General features: G+C 27.4%; 1 protein-coding gene across 1 annotated transcript in view; it reads right to left on the bottom strand.

Annotated features, from left to right (window-relative positions):
- Positions 1–486: 486 nt before the first annotated feature.
- Positions 487–17,123, bottom strand: part of LOC111630226 (ATP-binding cassette sub-family B member 7, mitochondrial-like) — a 45,438-nt gene continuing 28,801 nt past the window's right edge. The window contains exons 10-14 of the mRNA XM_023374293.1: positions 14,442–14,599; positions 14,211–14,374; positions 9,522–9,651; positions 4,235–4,464; positions 487–1,000 (exon numbers count right to left, since the gene is read on the bottom strand). Coding sequence (XP_023230061.1) covers positions 721–1,000; positions 4,235–4,464; positions 9,522–9,651; positions 14,211–14,374; positions 14,442–14,599 — 962 coding nt within the window. The 3' untranslated portion in view covers positions 487–720. The remainder of the gene's footprint in view (positions 1,001–4,234; positions 4,465–9,521; positions 9,652–14,210; positions 14,375–14,441; positions 14,600–17,123) is intronic.

Here is a 17,123-nt window from a genome sequence, read left to right as displayed (position 1 = left end):
CAGCATTTAAATTTATTTTTAATAATTTTTATTGAAAATCTATTAAACAGAAATAGTTCAGATAAAATTTTATTTAAAAGCCAACTAATGTGTGTGAAAATTATTATTATATATGTGCATTACTGTATAAAATGAAATAAAATGGATAATTCAATAGTATATTTTTTTATTCCTTAATCTGTTTAATAGTTTTATTCCTATTTAATTCATATTTCACAAATTATCTGTAAATAAAGTAATATTTCAGAAAGCTTACGTAATAAATATTTATTAAATTGGCAGTGTCAATTCTGTACACATTTTTAACATTATCTGAATTATTGATAAATACATTAAAATTTCCATTGAATTATTTTCAATATATCTTCATTCAATTTTATTTGATTTAACAGTAAATTAGAATAAAATTTTAAATATATTTAATTATTTTCTTTTATAAATGATACATTTTATACATTATTTCTTAAATAATCTTATTTAAAAATATTAACCACAATCTGTACTTTATTCTTATTTTTTTGCTCTAGATAAAATTATTAGATATCAAAATACTGTTCACAGAAAAACTATTTCAAGTTTAAATCTTACCATGTTTATAATATATTAGATTAGATGATGACTGACCACTTTGCTATATTACTTAATAAAAAGTTTTAAATAAAATCTATTATATTTATCACTATTCTTACTTATTTTCACAATCACATTATTTTTCTTTTACTACTTAGTAGAGGATGCATCACTGTTATTATTTCCACTTTGTTTGACAAACATAGGATGATCAGGTTGATGCTGAGTATACCATAATTGCGCATAAAGTGAATTGGTATCAGATAATAAAGTCTGATGGTTTCCCCTTTCTTTAACTTCACCTTTATCTAAGACAAGAATTTCATCTGCATCCACTACTGTAGAAAGTCTGTGTGCAATGCATACTGATGTTCTTCCTAATGATGCTCTATGTAATGCAGCCATGATTTTCTGTAAAACCAAATATAATCTTCCAGATTTATTTTTAAATTATATTATATAGTTAAATTATTTAAATAAATATTTGTCTACACTGAGTGCAGTGTTAACAGTTTTTTAATCTCGATTTCCAAGCACAACACTACACAACAAGAGGGAGGTTCAGTAGTTCAACTGCCATTACTGTATCTAGGACCCCTGTATATTCAAGCAACATAATTTTCTCCTCGCCCTATATCCAAAACCAAATTTGCACAGACTCATCTGCAATGATCAGGATAAATTCTCCACCTTTGAAAAATTGGGAGTCTATGCTATACCATTAAAGAATCCCATAATGGGGGTGAACACGAGGTACCGGTACTGTACATTGGGGCCACAACACAAATGCTTGACAGCCGCCTAGCTGAGCACCAGAATGACATGGTGAAAGGAAAGTGTACCACAGAGCTCGCAAAAAAGGTGCTCAAACAGAACTCAAACAATGCTATTCAGATGTTGCAATGACTGGAAACTCATGTTTATATGAGAATCTCTTCTCACAAAAATCTTGAAGCCATACAATACTCTCACATTTGACCTGCCTAGAATGTGAATTGCCCTATATAAATAGTTAAATGGTGATATATGTCTGTTATCACATCTTTAACATGGATCTATATCTACACATGTGCTACAAGACATCACAACAACTAGTGAAATCAAACTTTGTAGCATGTTCATAATGGTTTTTTAAGTTTTTTTGTTTTCTAATTTTAAATAATATGTGTTCCACTTACATTAGAACATTGTATTCTATTTTTAAAGTTTCGTTTGCCTGATGACAATGAACATAAGTTCATTGAAAGCACTAGTGAAAATAAAAAACTTAATGCCTCNAAATACAATGTTCTAATGTAAGTGGAACACATATTATTTAAAATTAAAAAACAAAGAAAAAATTAAAAAACTGTTATGAATGTGCTACAAAGTTTGATTTCACTAGATGTTGTGATGTCTTGCAGTGCATGTGTAGATATAGACCCATGTAAATGACAGTATCATACCTCTAACGTGCATGTGTGTAAATGGTTAGGGAATCTCTATTTCCAAGCACAACACTACACAACAAGAAGTAGGTTCAGTAGTTCAACTGCCCTTACCATACCTCGGACTTCTTGCCATACACATTTGTTTTATATTCAGGCAACATAACTTTCTCCTCACCCTATATCCGAAACCAAATTTGTGCAGACTCATCTGCAATGATCAGGATAAATTCTCCACCTTTGAAAAATTGGGAGTCTATGCTATAGCATTGGAGAATCCCATAATGGGGGTGAACACAAGGTAAAAGTACATTGGGGCCACAACACAAATGCTTGACAGCCACCTAGCTGAGCACAAGGATGACATGGTTAAAGGAAAGTGTACTACAGAGCTCGCAAAAAAGGTGCTCAAACAGAACTACAATCCATTATGGGCTCAAACAATGCTATTCAGATGTTGCAATGACTGGAAACTAATGTTTATATGAGAATCTCCGCTCACGAAAATCTTGAAGTCATGCAACACTCTCACATTTGACCTGCCCAATGTGCATTGCCTTATATAAAAGGTTAAATGGTGATATATGTCTGCTATCACATCTTTAATGTGGGTCTATATCTACACATGCACTGCAAGACATCACAACATCTAGTGAAATCAAACTTTGTAGCATGTTCATAACAGTTTTTTAAGTTTTTTTGTTTTCTAATTTTAAATAATATGTGTTCCACTTACATTAGAACATTGTATTCTATTTTTTAAAGTTTTGTTTGCCTGATGACAATGAACATAAGTTCATTGAAAGCACTAGTGAAAATAAAAAACTTAATGCCGCACTCAATGTATCTTTACTTCCTCTTATCTGATATTTGGCATTAAGATCAAACTATATTCTGTTACAAGATAGAAACTGCAAAAAAACCTATAAATGATTTATAATGCTTTATGAGGAAATAAATCATTTATAATTAGACATTTAATATGAGTATTAAAGTACTATTTTACAAAGTCAAACAACAAGAATCCCTTTGTTGTACTGTACATCATTTTCAGAAAAGCAATAATTAATGGCATTCATAAAAAGTTTCCATGAGCAAATAGATCATTGAAAAATACTTTATGGATATTATTAAAAAATCTTAAGAATTTTTATAATAGAAACTAACTACTAAAAAACAAAATATTTGTCAAGTTATTGCATTTTTTAAATATAAGTTCTGAGGAAGTTCTATTAAGTACATTTCTTTGATATTATTTACTAATAAAATTGATATTGATAATTGCAATAATAAAAAGCTATGAATGAAAAAGAATTTTGCAAGTCACCACATATATGGTTAATGCAAATGTTCCTGAAAAATTCTTGTCAAAATCTCATAAATAGAGACAAGCTTAGTAATTATCTTTTTATGATCAAAATTCATACTTTGTTCTAGCATAATCCTGTCACCTTATCCACACTCTTCAAATAATATTAAAATGTTATAAAATATATATTTATTTATCAATGAATAATTCACATAAATATTATATATTTATGTGAATTATTCATTGATAATTGATCATTATTCATTGATAATTATTCATTGATATTTGTCTATATATTACATAGAAAAATATAATGAAATAATTAGGTTACTCACCAATATAAAAGGAACAAATACATTATAAAATGTTAAAAGTAAAGGACACAAGCAATAAGTAACTTATTAGACATTCCTTCATTTATTGGTATGAAAATAAAAGTTAATTAAAATAATCAGTAAGCAGAAAGCAAGTAAAATAGAGTAAAATAAACTCGTTTTTAATTAATGATATTGTGATCACCAATAAAAAGGTTTCTAATGTGGAGAAAAATTGTATTAAACTTCACAGCCATATAGTTTAATAAACTTTTAAATGAACATACATTGTAAATGAAACAAAATGGAAACTGAGGTTATGAACCATCTATTTGGAATATACAGGAATTTCAATTTTATTGCACTTTTGATTAAAATATTTTGTTTTTGTAAACATTGGTAGGTACTCATTGTATCAAATATTTATTCTTGTAAATAGAAAAGAAAGATAAAAGCAAATAGCTCAATGTATTGAATTCTCATATCAGTTATTTGTAAATCAGGATCAAACTATACACAAATGTTAAAGAATTTTTTGATGTTTTAATTTTTTCATTCAAAGATTTTGATTCTATTAAATCTCAATTTTTAATATGACACTGACAACAAATTACTTAATACCTGTCAAAAAATTCTTGATTTGTATATTATATTTTAAAATATCTCGCATACCTGATAATTTCAAACCTCTTTCTCCTACTTGGGTTTCATACTGTAAAGGCCATTTCTGAATGCTGTCATGAATTTCAGCCATACGTGCAGCTTCAAAAACATCACTTAATGTTTTCTTGAAGTCTCCATAATGTAAATTGTATAATATAGTATTATGAAATAAAACTGCATCCTATTAAATAACAATTATTAAATTATACAATTATTTTACATAAAAATTATGCTTACATAAAAATTAAAATTAATTTAAATAGTAAATAATATTAATTTAATAAATTTTGGCAGTGAACCATGGCAACATCCCATGAAGTTTTTTCTAATTTATAAATTTTTTTAATTTTTATTTTCCAGGTAGGCTTATTTTCTTATTATGTCTAAAAGAAAAACATATTCCCTGTGAGTTTGTCCTAGAGCAGAGCAAAGTTGTTTCATTCAGATGTGTTACAGGAGATGAAAATTTTGCATTTACTGCACAGTGATTTTGATATTTAAAAAAGGCATCTTGCTGTTTATCCAATTGAACTGAAAATAGAACTCTAAGCTTGAGAGAATGGCTGATAGGGTAGACAGAATTTCCTCTTGGATGCAGAACCTAGACGAAACCACAATTAATTTAGAAGCCAAAGTCAAATGTTTACAGAAAAGTTTGTCAAAAGGTAAAGGCAGCTTTGGTGTTTTGTCATCAAAATGGGAGAATGTTCAACATCATATTACAGAATTCAAACTCAAAAAAGATTTAAATGTTTCTTAACATGTAACAAAGTAATTCTTTCAGTCATGTTGAAATGGATAATGAAGATGACAAAATAGTGTTACAATTTTTTTCTGATAAGATGGGAATTAATAATGTGGAATTAGATAAATATTATAGATTAGGGTGCTGTATCCCAGAGAAAAGAGAAGCTTATTTTTTGTGGATTTTTGGTTTTACAGAGAAACTAAGAATTAAAAGGTGTAAGAAGTTTAGTTTTTGATGATAATCCTCATATCTAGAGAAGTTAAAAAAGTTGTTAAATATTTAAAAATGAACATAAAGAAAAAGGTGCTAAAAATATCTTTTTTACATAATGGAAAATTGATGAAGGTCAGGAATTAATTATTTATGTATAACATTTGTACAAAATTGATGATTGAACAAAAAGATGCTTGACATACACTGGTGACCAGAAGTTTCACTACAACGAAATTGAAAAAATCTATCAAAGGTTTTAAGTTAAATTTTTTCTTTTCATAAAGACTTCACGCACACCAGAGTAATATGAAAATTAATCTCTTAAAAACCTTTAACTGGCATGTAGTAAGACTAATTGTCCAAGCAAATGTTTTTGGATCCCTCCTGGGACCTTCTTCAAGCTACTATTCATCTGTAATGATCAAATTAGAACGAAGACCAGTCATTATGGAACGATGTTTCAAATTGCAAACTTCGAATTCCAACAGGAATCACATGCATTCCAGGATTCATAAATTAGTAACACTTATAATAACAAGGATTATAATAACAAGGATATTTCCACAATCATTTACACGATATCCAACCCGTTAATGCAAATTTATATTTTTTATTTGTATAAAAGATCTGAAAATCACATTATAAAAAACTGGCAATTGCATCATAACTGTAATTTACAAATCCTGGAATGCACGTGATTCCCGTTGGAATTCAAAGTTTGCAGTTTGAAACATTGTTCCATAACGACTGATCTTCGTTCTAATTGATCGTTACAGACGAATAGTAGCTTGAAGAAGGACCCAGGAGGGATCCGAAAACATTTGCTTGGACAATTAGTCATACTACATGCAGGTTAAAGGTTTTTAAGAGATTAATTCTATTCCTTAAGTTTAGCTAATTAATAAAATTATTTTAGAAACTAATTTTTCTAATAATGTAGTGACCAAAGATTTTTGTTACATTTTATTTATTGATCAAAAAATAGCAAAAATTGGAATTATTTACAAATTTTATTCATTTTAAATGATTTGACATTTTTGAGATTTCAGATTTTTCACAGTAATATATTTACAATATTCTCTATATTATTCAAAACCACTATATTATTTTTCTCTAAGAAGTCTGCTTTCTATTCAAGCATTTCATATCGTTAAGTAAGGCCAATGTAACTTTATTAGATATTATTTAAATATATACTTTAAATTGCATTTACCTGAGGTACTACAGAAATATTTCTTCTCAGACTTTCAATATCAACATCCCTGATATTTCTACCTGCTATAAGAATCCGACCATTTTGAGGCTCGAAAAAACGATATAATAATCTAACAATTGTTGTTTTCCTAGAGAAAATAAATATATTTTATGAATATTTTTTATTTGCATCATTATATTATATTAATTCAGGGGTTCCCAAGCTTTTTGGGTCCACAGCACACTTAACAATTGTGTGAAAAGTTGTGGCACACTTTACTACTGTATTAAGTATTACTGGACTAGCCAACAGATCAATCATAGAGCACTTTCTAATACTTTTTCTATGATAGCTTACTGGTACAAACTTCAGAAATACAGTTGATAACATATAGAAGTATGTTTTTTTAATTTTTTTAAAATAAATTTTAAAATAAGTTGTTTTAATTTTTTTAATTCATCTTGTGGCATACTTAGAATGGCTTCACAGCATACTAGTTGGGAACCAATACTAGTTGGAAACCACTGCATTAATTTCTAGAAATATTTAAATTCAAATAAAATTGTTTTAATGAATATCTTCTGAAAGATTGCTTAACCTAACTTTGGAAAACTAACAACATTTATTAAATTTCCAAACCTTGACATATATATGTCAAATTTAACAAAGAAAAATAATATAAAATGCAATGTTTTTAATTAAGAAATTAATTAATTAAACCCTTTTAATACCTTAGATAAAAATATATTAAATAAACTGCTTATAATGGATTGAAAAATTATAAAGCTCTCAGGAGAAATTATAAATACATGACCTCACATTAGAAAAAGCTTTTCTATATTGTACTTTATCTTCATTTACTCACACAAATTTNAAATTGTTGATTTGTATATTATATTTTAAAATATCTCGCATACCTGATAATTTCAAACCTCTTTCTCCTACTTGGGTTTCATACTGTAAAGGCCATTTCTGAATGCTGTCATGAATTTCAGCCATACGTGCAGCTTCAAAAACATCACTTAATGTTTTCTTGAAGTCTCCATAATGTAAATTGTATAATATAGTATTATGAAATAAAACTGCATCCTATTAAATAACAATTATTAAATTATACAATTATTTTACATAAAAATTATGCTTACATAAAAATTAAAATTAATTTAAATAGTAAATAATATTAATTTAATAAATTTTGGCAGTGAACCATGGCAACATCCCATGAAGTTTTTTCTAATTTATAAATTTTTTTAATTTTTATTTTCCAGGTAGGCTTATTTTCTTATTATGTCTAAAAGAAAAACATATTCCCTGTGAGTTTGTCCTAGAGCAGAGCAAAGTTGTTTCATTCAGATGTGTTACAGGAGATGAAAATTTTGCATGTACTGCACAGTGATTTTGATATTTAAAAAAGGCATCTTGCTGTTTATCCAATTGAACTGAAAATAGAACTCTAAGCTTGAGAGAATGGCTGATAGGGTAGACAGAATTTCCTCTTGGATGCAGAACCTAGATGAAACCACAATTAATTTAGAAGCCAAAGTCAAATGTTTACAGAAAAGTTTGTCAAAAGGTAAAGGCAGCTGTGGTGTTTTGTCATCAAAATGGGAGAATGTTCAACATCATATTACAGAATTCAAACTCAAAAAAAATTTAAATGTTTCTTAACATGTAACAAAGTAATTCTTTCAGTCATGTTGAAATGGATAATGAAGATGACAAAATAGTGTTACAATTTTTTTCTGATAAGATGGGAATTAATAATGTGGAATTAGATAAATATTATAGATTAGGGTGCTGTATCCCAGAGAAAAGAGAAGCTTATTTTTTGTGGATTTTTGGTTTTACAGAGAAACTAAGAATTAAAAGGTGTAAGAAGTTTAGTTTTTGATGATAATCCTCATATCTAGAGAAGTTAAAAAAGTTGTTAAATATTTAAAAATGAACATAAAGAAAAAGGTGCTAAAAATATCTTTTTTACATAATGGAAAATTGATGAAGGTCAGGAATTAATTATTTATGTATAACATTTGTACAAAATTGATGATTGAACAAAAAGATGCTTGACATACACTGGTGACCAGAAGTTTCACTACAACGAAATTGAAAAAATCTATCAAAGGTTTTAAGTTAAATTTTTTCTTTTCATAAAGACTTCACGCACACCAGAGTAATATGAAAATTAATCTCTTAAAAACCTTTAACTGGCATGTAGTAAGACTAATTGTCCAAGCAAATGTTTTTGGATCCCTCCTGGGACCTTCTTCAAGCTACTATTCATCTGTAATGATCAAATTAGAACGAAGACCAGTCATTATGGAACGATGTTTCAAATTGCAAACTTCGAATTCCAACAGGAATCACATGCATTCCAGGATTCATAAATTAGTAACACTTATAATAACAAGGATTATAATAACAAGGATATTTCCACAATCATTTACACGATACCCAACCCGTTAATGCAAATTTATATTTTTTATTTGTATAAAAGATCTGAAAATCACATTATAAAAAACCGGCAATTGCATCATAACTGTAATTTACAAATCCTGGAATGCACGTGATTCCTGTTGGAATTCAAAGTTTGCAGTTTGAAACATTGTTCCATAACGACTGATCTTCGTTCTAATTGATCGTTACAGACGAATAGTAGCTTGAAGAAGGACCCAGGAGGGATCCGAAAACATTTGCTTGGACAATTAGTCATACTACATGCAGGTTAAAGGTTTTTAAGAGATTAATTCTATTCCTTAAGTTTAGCTAATTAATAAAATTATTTTAGAAACTAATTTTTCTAATAATGTAGTGACCAAAGATTTTTGTTACATTTTATTTATTGATCAAAAAATAGCAAAAATTGGAATTATTTACAAATTTTATTCATTTTAAATGATTTGACATTTTTGAGATTTCAGATTTTTCACAGTAATATATTTACAATATTCTCTATATTATTCAAAACCACTATATTATTTTTCTCTAAGAAGTCTGCTTTCTATTCAAGCATTTCATATCGTTAAGTAAGGCCAATGTAACTTTATTAGATATTATTTAAATATATACTTTAAATTGCATTTACCTGAGGTACTACAGAAATATTTCTTCTCAGACTTTCAATATCAACATCCCTGATATTTCTACCTGCTATAAGAATCCGACCATTTTGAGGCTCGAAAAAACGATATAATAATCTAACAATTGTTGTTTTCCTAGAGAAAATAAATATATTTTATGAATATTTTTTATTTGCATCATTATATTATATTAATTCAGGGGTTCCCAAGCTTTTTGGGTCCACAGCACACTTAACAATTGTGTGAAAAGTTGTGGCACACTTTACTACTGTATTAAGTATTACTGGACTAGCCAACAGATCAATCATAGAGCACTTTCTAATACTTTTTCTATGATAGCTTACTGGTAAAAACTTCTGAAATACAGTTGATAACATATAGAAGTATGTTTTTTTAATTTTTTAAAAATAAATTTTAAAATAAGTTGTTTTAATTTTTTTAATTCATCTTGTGGCATACTTAGAATGGCTTCACAGCATACTAGTTGGGAACCAATACTAGTTGGAAACCACTGCATTAATTTCTAGAAATATTTAAATTCAAATAAAATTGTTTTAATGAATATCTTCTGAAAGATTGCTTAACCTAACTTTGGAAAACTAACAACATTTATTAAATTTCCAAACCTTGACATATATATGTCAAATTTAACAAAGAAAAATAATATAAAATGCAATGTTTTTAATTAAGAAATTAATTAATTAAACCCTTTTAATACCTTAGATAAAAATATATTAAATAAACTGCTTATAATGGATTGAAAAATTATAAAGCTCTCAGGAGAAATTATAAATACATGACCTCACATTAGAAAAAGCTTTTCTATATTGTACTTTATCTTCATTTACTCACACAAATTTTAATAGTAAATCTGTTGTTATGATTTTTAATATATAATTTTGGTGCAATTTTTTGGAATCATCTGAAAAACTAAACTAATCACAATTAAGATAAATATTCCTATAATCTTCTGTATATTTCTGTAATAGTAAAAATGACTACAAATTTTTCAATAATAAAATTAATTTGAAAATGGTAATTTAGTTACAGTTGAACCTTCAATACTATAATAGTCACTTCCCAATAACAGATATTTCTAAACAATGGTCATTTTTTCAAGAAATTATTATTTTGTTTTTTTTAACAAAATTATATACAGAATAGTTCCCAAAAAACAGCCATTTTTTTTGCTTCCCTCTGTCGCTGTTTTTCAAAGGTTTACCTGTACAAGAGGTACAAAACAGATTAACAGTTGCTGTTAATTTGCAAATGAAAAACTAGACAAATATAAATAATTAAGATTATTAATTGTATTTCTCTCACATTAACCAAAGTCTAGAATCACTGTTAGATCTCACTATTATTATTTTTGAAGAAAGGGTTTTAATTCTTTGGTATTTTATAATTTAGAAATTTTTATTAAAAACAAATAGTTTTGAAACTTAAGAATTCTTAATCTTCAGGCAAATCAATACATGAATTATAGTATAGTTTTTCTTTACAGGTCAATGCCCAAGAACAGCAAAACAGGACAGTTAGTGTCAAAGACAAATTTTGTCAATTGCTGTCCCAACCATTTGAAAACTCCCAGCTTTGTTTGAGTTGTCCAAGTATGGCAGTGCTATACTTCAACAGCAGTGATATACAGTATATTGACAATCAATCATATGATAGAAGGGTGCCTCATTTTGATCATTATGTTCCATAAAGTAGAAAAAATGAAGAATATTGAACAAATGTTTAAGGAAATATTAATTAAAGATATCAAAAAAAGAACTTTGGTACACATTATTTTGTTAAAATTTATAAGAAGTAAAATTAATCAAAATTTTCTCCCAAGCTTTCTCTTGTTAAACCATCAGCAATTGGTTTTCACCTAAAAATGATATGTTATAATGAAAATTGTTACAGTAATAATAATCAGATATGACAAATGTCAGTATCACATTTATTTTGCCACTTATACATATTGACCTTAATGAGCAATCCATGACATGGCACTCATTCTCCTGAAATTCTTAAACTTATGCTATCCGACATAAAATTACATCCCTTCATAAACTAAACAGAAAAATGTTTTAGAAATTAGTAAGACTGATATAGTGTTTATTATAGTGAATTAGTCTGTGCCAAATCGATTAATTTATTATTAAAATGTAGAATATCCATAAATTAAATATAAGTTGAATTTTAACAGCAGAAAAAAGTTATTGTATTGTATTATTTTAATATGATACAATAACTCTTTTCTGCTATTTTTCTTTTGTTATTTAAGTTTAATTTATACTTAAATAACAAAAATAAACGACTAAAATGTATTTTTAAAAAACTTATTGTTTCTAGAAATTAGTATTTATTTCCTGACATATCAATAGTAATGTTGCGCCAGACCAGGGGAGTTAGTGCCATTGTGTGGAGAGCGGGGAAACAAAAAGGAAGAGAGGAGAGATGTTTATTTGTTCAGGCAGGTTGGTTAATGTTTGGTTGGTGGAAACATACCAGTATAATGTGGTAACTCTGTGTTGTATCGGTACATCCTAGGGAACCCATCTATGGGTGTGTATACTTCTAACTTGTTCAACCCTTTGAGAAGTTATGAGAGACTGGAATAGTAGGAGAATAGGAAAGACCAAATGTGGCCGAGGAAATCTGTAATGTCAGCGGTATGGATGGGTAACAGAGTGTTGTTGAAGTGCCAGAGAAGTGAACAGTGTAAGAGACATTGTAGTGTCTATTAGATGTAAATTGTTAGTGGACCTAAATAAAAGTGTCAGTTTTGGTAAGCTGTCTTCTGACTTCATATTCTGAGTGTAACAGCCCGTAACAGTAACAAGATTTAAGAAAGAAAAATTAAGAAAATTCTAAGAAGAAAATATTTTATATAAATATCTAAAAAGGTAGTTAGTTGTTAAAACCAAAATATGTTTTCCAAAACTTCTTTACCGACTGTTTATCCGAGCTAAAACTATTTTAAAAAAGAGAAAAGAATAACCAAATAAAAACTAATTTACTTTTCTTCAATGTCTTTATTGTGATAAATGCATTTCCATTCAATAATCCTCATCAGTATCACATATTTCATTTTTTTGACAGTCACTAAAACATTAAAAACTGCATATCAATATAACATAATATAGTTTACATCTTACTTAATATCATGTTATCAATATCAAGTTATCCCTCGTATAACCTGATAGTTACGTTCCAAAAAAGTGCCGTGCTATACGAAACAAACGACTAATACAAAACATAGGGTTAGGTTCCAGAAGTTAACAAAAGTATACAGTACTATTGTTTTTTATTACCAAGAGAAATACATTTATTAAAGCAACCAATAATTTATTCCCAATCGATAATTAACTAACAATCACAATTAAAACTACTGTATTATGCATTAATATTAATTTTAGTTAAACAAGGATGTTTTCTTTTTACAAAATATCATCATCATCTGAGCTTTTTTGTTGATGTTAATCGGAAATATCAACAAAGTCTTCGTTGTTTTATTTTTATCATAAAAAATGTTTACGGAAGACAAAATAAAAATAAAAACATGTTATTAATTGAAAATTTGTTATAGCAAGTCAAGTTTGTTGAATTGAGTANGCGGCTCGCGAAAAATTTCAAATTTTGAAAAATGGCTCGGACTATCAAGGAGCTTGGCCACCCTGGGTCTATAGAGTTATGTTAGTCAGAAAAAATATGTATGAAAGTTTATCAATGTACAGTAATTTAGATTATAAAAACTTTTATTATTATACTTTAATTAGAAACTGTAAAATTGCTTCTTTACAAAATTTAGAGCAACAGTTGATGACAGGCAGCAGACTTATAATTCACTTTGTTTTAATTGTAATAAAAACAGTTATTACATAAAATTATTATTGTTTGATTTAATCTGGAAGAATAACATTTTAAAAAATTTATTAATTAACAAAGAACATTTCTTTCTAATTAAATAATAATGATACATTGTTTCTAATTAAATTAAAGTAAAAAACTGCTTACAACTGAAGTTGCAATGAAAATATTGATTTATATTTTTCCCAACTTGAATAATTCCTTAGAAAATCCACTAGCACATTTGTTTTTGGAAATGTTAAAGATAAATGTTTTTTTATTTTTCCTGGTTCAATTTAAGAACAATCATATTGTTTTTATTTCTCACTGTATATAATCTCTCTCACTCTCTCATATCTGATTTTTGACATTATTTTATCAACAAGAAAGCATTATTTTATCATATAATAAAATGCCTTTTTGCTGACATATAAGCTGTTATTATAAGTGCAGTTATTTATATTACTTATGTCTCTAAAAGCATTTTCCATACAAATATAAATTATGAAATACTAATGTTTAAAAAAAAAAACTAAATTCAAGAATTGTAATGTTTTGATATTTCTTTTTCAATACTTGTCATTAATAACTAATAAATAATCTCAAATTTATTTGTTTCCATAAACTGAAAAATTTTTCATGTAGAGTGACATTTGTTCTGGAATACAAATTTCTATAATTACAAAAAATGATTGTATAAGTACACATAATTGCATTATTTTTAATAAAAATATTCAAAATATTTAACAAAAAGTATTATTATAAAATGACATTAATGACATAATTATTATAAAATGACATTAATTATGACATCAAAATCTAAAGTGATATTAAATAAAAAAAAATTCAAATACCCAGATCCACTTCCTCCAACAAGAGCAATTTTTTTCCCAGCAGGTACTTCAAAACTTAAGTTATTTAAAATAGTTTGTCCTTTCACATATTCAAAATAGACATCTTCAAATTTTATTGTAGCTTCTGGAGGTGTTATTTGTAACAAGGGAGCACCAATTTTACCCTTAATTATTTTAAAAAGTTAGATAAACAATACTTAGTGTTAAGATAATAAAATTTTAGAAGGTTACCTTTACAGCTGGTTCCAATGTCATAAGACTAAACATTGTTTGCATGTCAATCAATGACTGTCTAACTTCTCGATATACAGAACCCAAGAAATTAAGTGGCAATGATAACTGAAACAGTAATCCATTTACCATAACTAGATCCCCAACAGTTAAAGTACCTAATTTATAAAATATTAAATTTTAATACATAAATCAAAAATCATAAATTAATATTTTAAATTTTAAATGTAAGTTATGTCATCAATAAATTCTTTTACTACATAAATGAAAATTATGTGGTATTTGCATTGTTTAAAAGCATTATGCAATATAATGTGCTACATATATAAGTCAATATATATTAGAAATAAATAACATTATTTAATAAATGTATTGTTATCATGTGTGTTTAAACTTATCAATAATGTTAATATGAAAAGAAATATCCTGAGATGATTAGCAATCAATATTTTCTTGACTTTATAAGATTGAATAATTACCAAAGTCAAGATAACTGAAAATATCCAATCAACACATTTCTCAGTGAAAAATTCTCTCTTCTGACAAACCTCAGATTTGTATGTGACATATATTTGAGATTTGTTTCAAAAGAGAGAATGCAAATACAGAATCTGGAAAGAGTAATAATTAAATATAATTGAAAATAACAATAATAATAATAATAATAAAAACTTTCTCATGAATAAAAAATATAAATAATAGGTATCCATGTTATTTATAATATCTCTCTTTTTATAATAATCAACAATGTGAGAGAGCTGAATTGACAAAATATTTTACAGGTGAAAATTTAAATCTGAAATTAAAACCATGCTATAATTTTTCCCACAATTGTTAAAATTGTAAAGGATATGATTTTATTCCTCTGTGGAGTAACTTTCCTTTTAAGATGATACATCAAATGTGTCATCAGGAACTTGAAGATGAGAAATTGCTATTGGACATAGGCACTGCAACATTGTGAAAAAAGGGCAAGGGAGAAAAGAGGGAGAACCCCAATAAAAGGCAATGACTGATGATGAAAAGAGTTCGTCTGGCAAGAGAAGTTTGTCCGAGAATCCATCATCATCAAAGTTTGCTCTAGCCAGAATTGGATACCTACAATCGGATACCTTAGTGACCTTCCTCCATCCAAGTGAATTCCATCAAAAATGAACTCCTTTTAAAAGTGAACTCCATAAAAGTGAACACTTTGAAAAAGTGATTCCATCAATCCTTCGATTCACCTCAGATCCCTTACCAGGTATCTATGAAATGTATATGTAACTCTCTCTCTCCAATGTAAAACTCACAAATTAGTTAATATTGTAGACATAACTCTTACTATAAAATGTTAACCTCATTTGTATAATTAGATAAATAAACGAATAATTGTAATTGTTAGAATTGTGTATGGTGCACTTCCTTAGTCCATGCCATCTCCATCAGATCCAAGTGCCTACAACACGACAACCGGCACAAAAAACGAAATTAGTGCTATTAGGCCATTTAGGTTTCTGTGTTTACCTAAAAGACACAGTGGTGTCAGTCCTGATGAACTAGTCATTGTAAATGCGGTGTCGACCCTTTGGTCCCATGGTGCCGAAGCATAGGGGGCACTTTGCGCATTGTCACAACTCTTTTATTACCAATGCAATTTATTTATAAATGCATTTCAGATCAAAAACAAAAAATGTGTTATCAATCCCTCCTCAGACTATAAATTTTAAAAAGGTATGCATTAATATAAGTGACTATTTTACAAAGATATAAACAAATCTCTTTACAATGTCATAACAAACTATAAAAAGTGTTATAGACATGAAGCAGGATAGTAAGATACAGAAATTACTTGGATTCATGTATCATGAAGTTTCATCTTTGTAAAATGGTTAGTTATATGTTAAAGAGATTAATGTATACCTTTTTTAGATTTTTAGCTTAAAGAGGAATTGATAACAATTCTTTTGTTTTTGATCCAAAATGCATTGCTACATAAATAAAGGTAATAAAAGAGTTGATTAGAGAGGTCTTGGTGTCTATTCAATATGATATTCTGTTCAATGAACAATTTAAGCAATTGAGAATGTAATTCAAAAACATTTTATATTAACTAAATGAAAATAGCACTAGACTAAAATCTGAATATAAAATATTAATATATGCTTCTTGATTTTCTATAAACTGTCAACTATAATATTTTACATATTTTTAAAACATTTTATAAGATTTTAAAGTAAGTTAATTAAAAATATATAAACATTTATTAAATATCCATTATTATATAATTTATATCTTAAACTTAATATAAATATATTAATTTTTTTGCATTTATTCAAGAATAAAATTTTCTCTAAATTCTTATCTATTGAAGATATTCAAATAATAAACAATTAATTGATGTTATAACTAGATATTGTAATTGTAATTGTTATTACTAGACCCCCCTATAAAATGGTAGACCCCCCTATAAAATGGGTTCATATAAGGCGGATTCGTATATAATGGCAAAAAAATTGCGACTATATTTGTATAAACACACCAAAAGAAACTTGAAAAATACAGTAAAACGTTATTGCCGACCCGTGTCGCAACAGGATTGATCAAATCTAGACCAATAGTGGATATTGCACAAACTGTTGAGTTTAAACGAGCAGCAGACCTACTAAAAACCATTTATTATTTAACGGCCATAAATATTAT

This window comes from Centruroides sculpturatus, unplaced genomic scaffold, assembly GCF_000671375.1.
Source record: "Centruroides sculpturatus isolate CEXI.00-Female unplaced genomic scaffold, Cexi_2.0 scaffold553, whole genome shotgun sequence".
Lineage (NCBI taxonomy): Eukaryota > Metazoa > Arthropoda > Arachnida > Scorpiones > Buthidae > Centruroides > Centruroides sculpturatus.
Note: the sequence above shows the minus strand (reverse complement) of the source record. Positions and strands in the feature narration are given on the sequence as shown.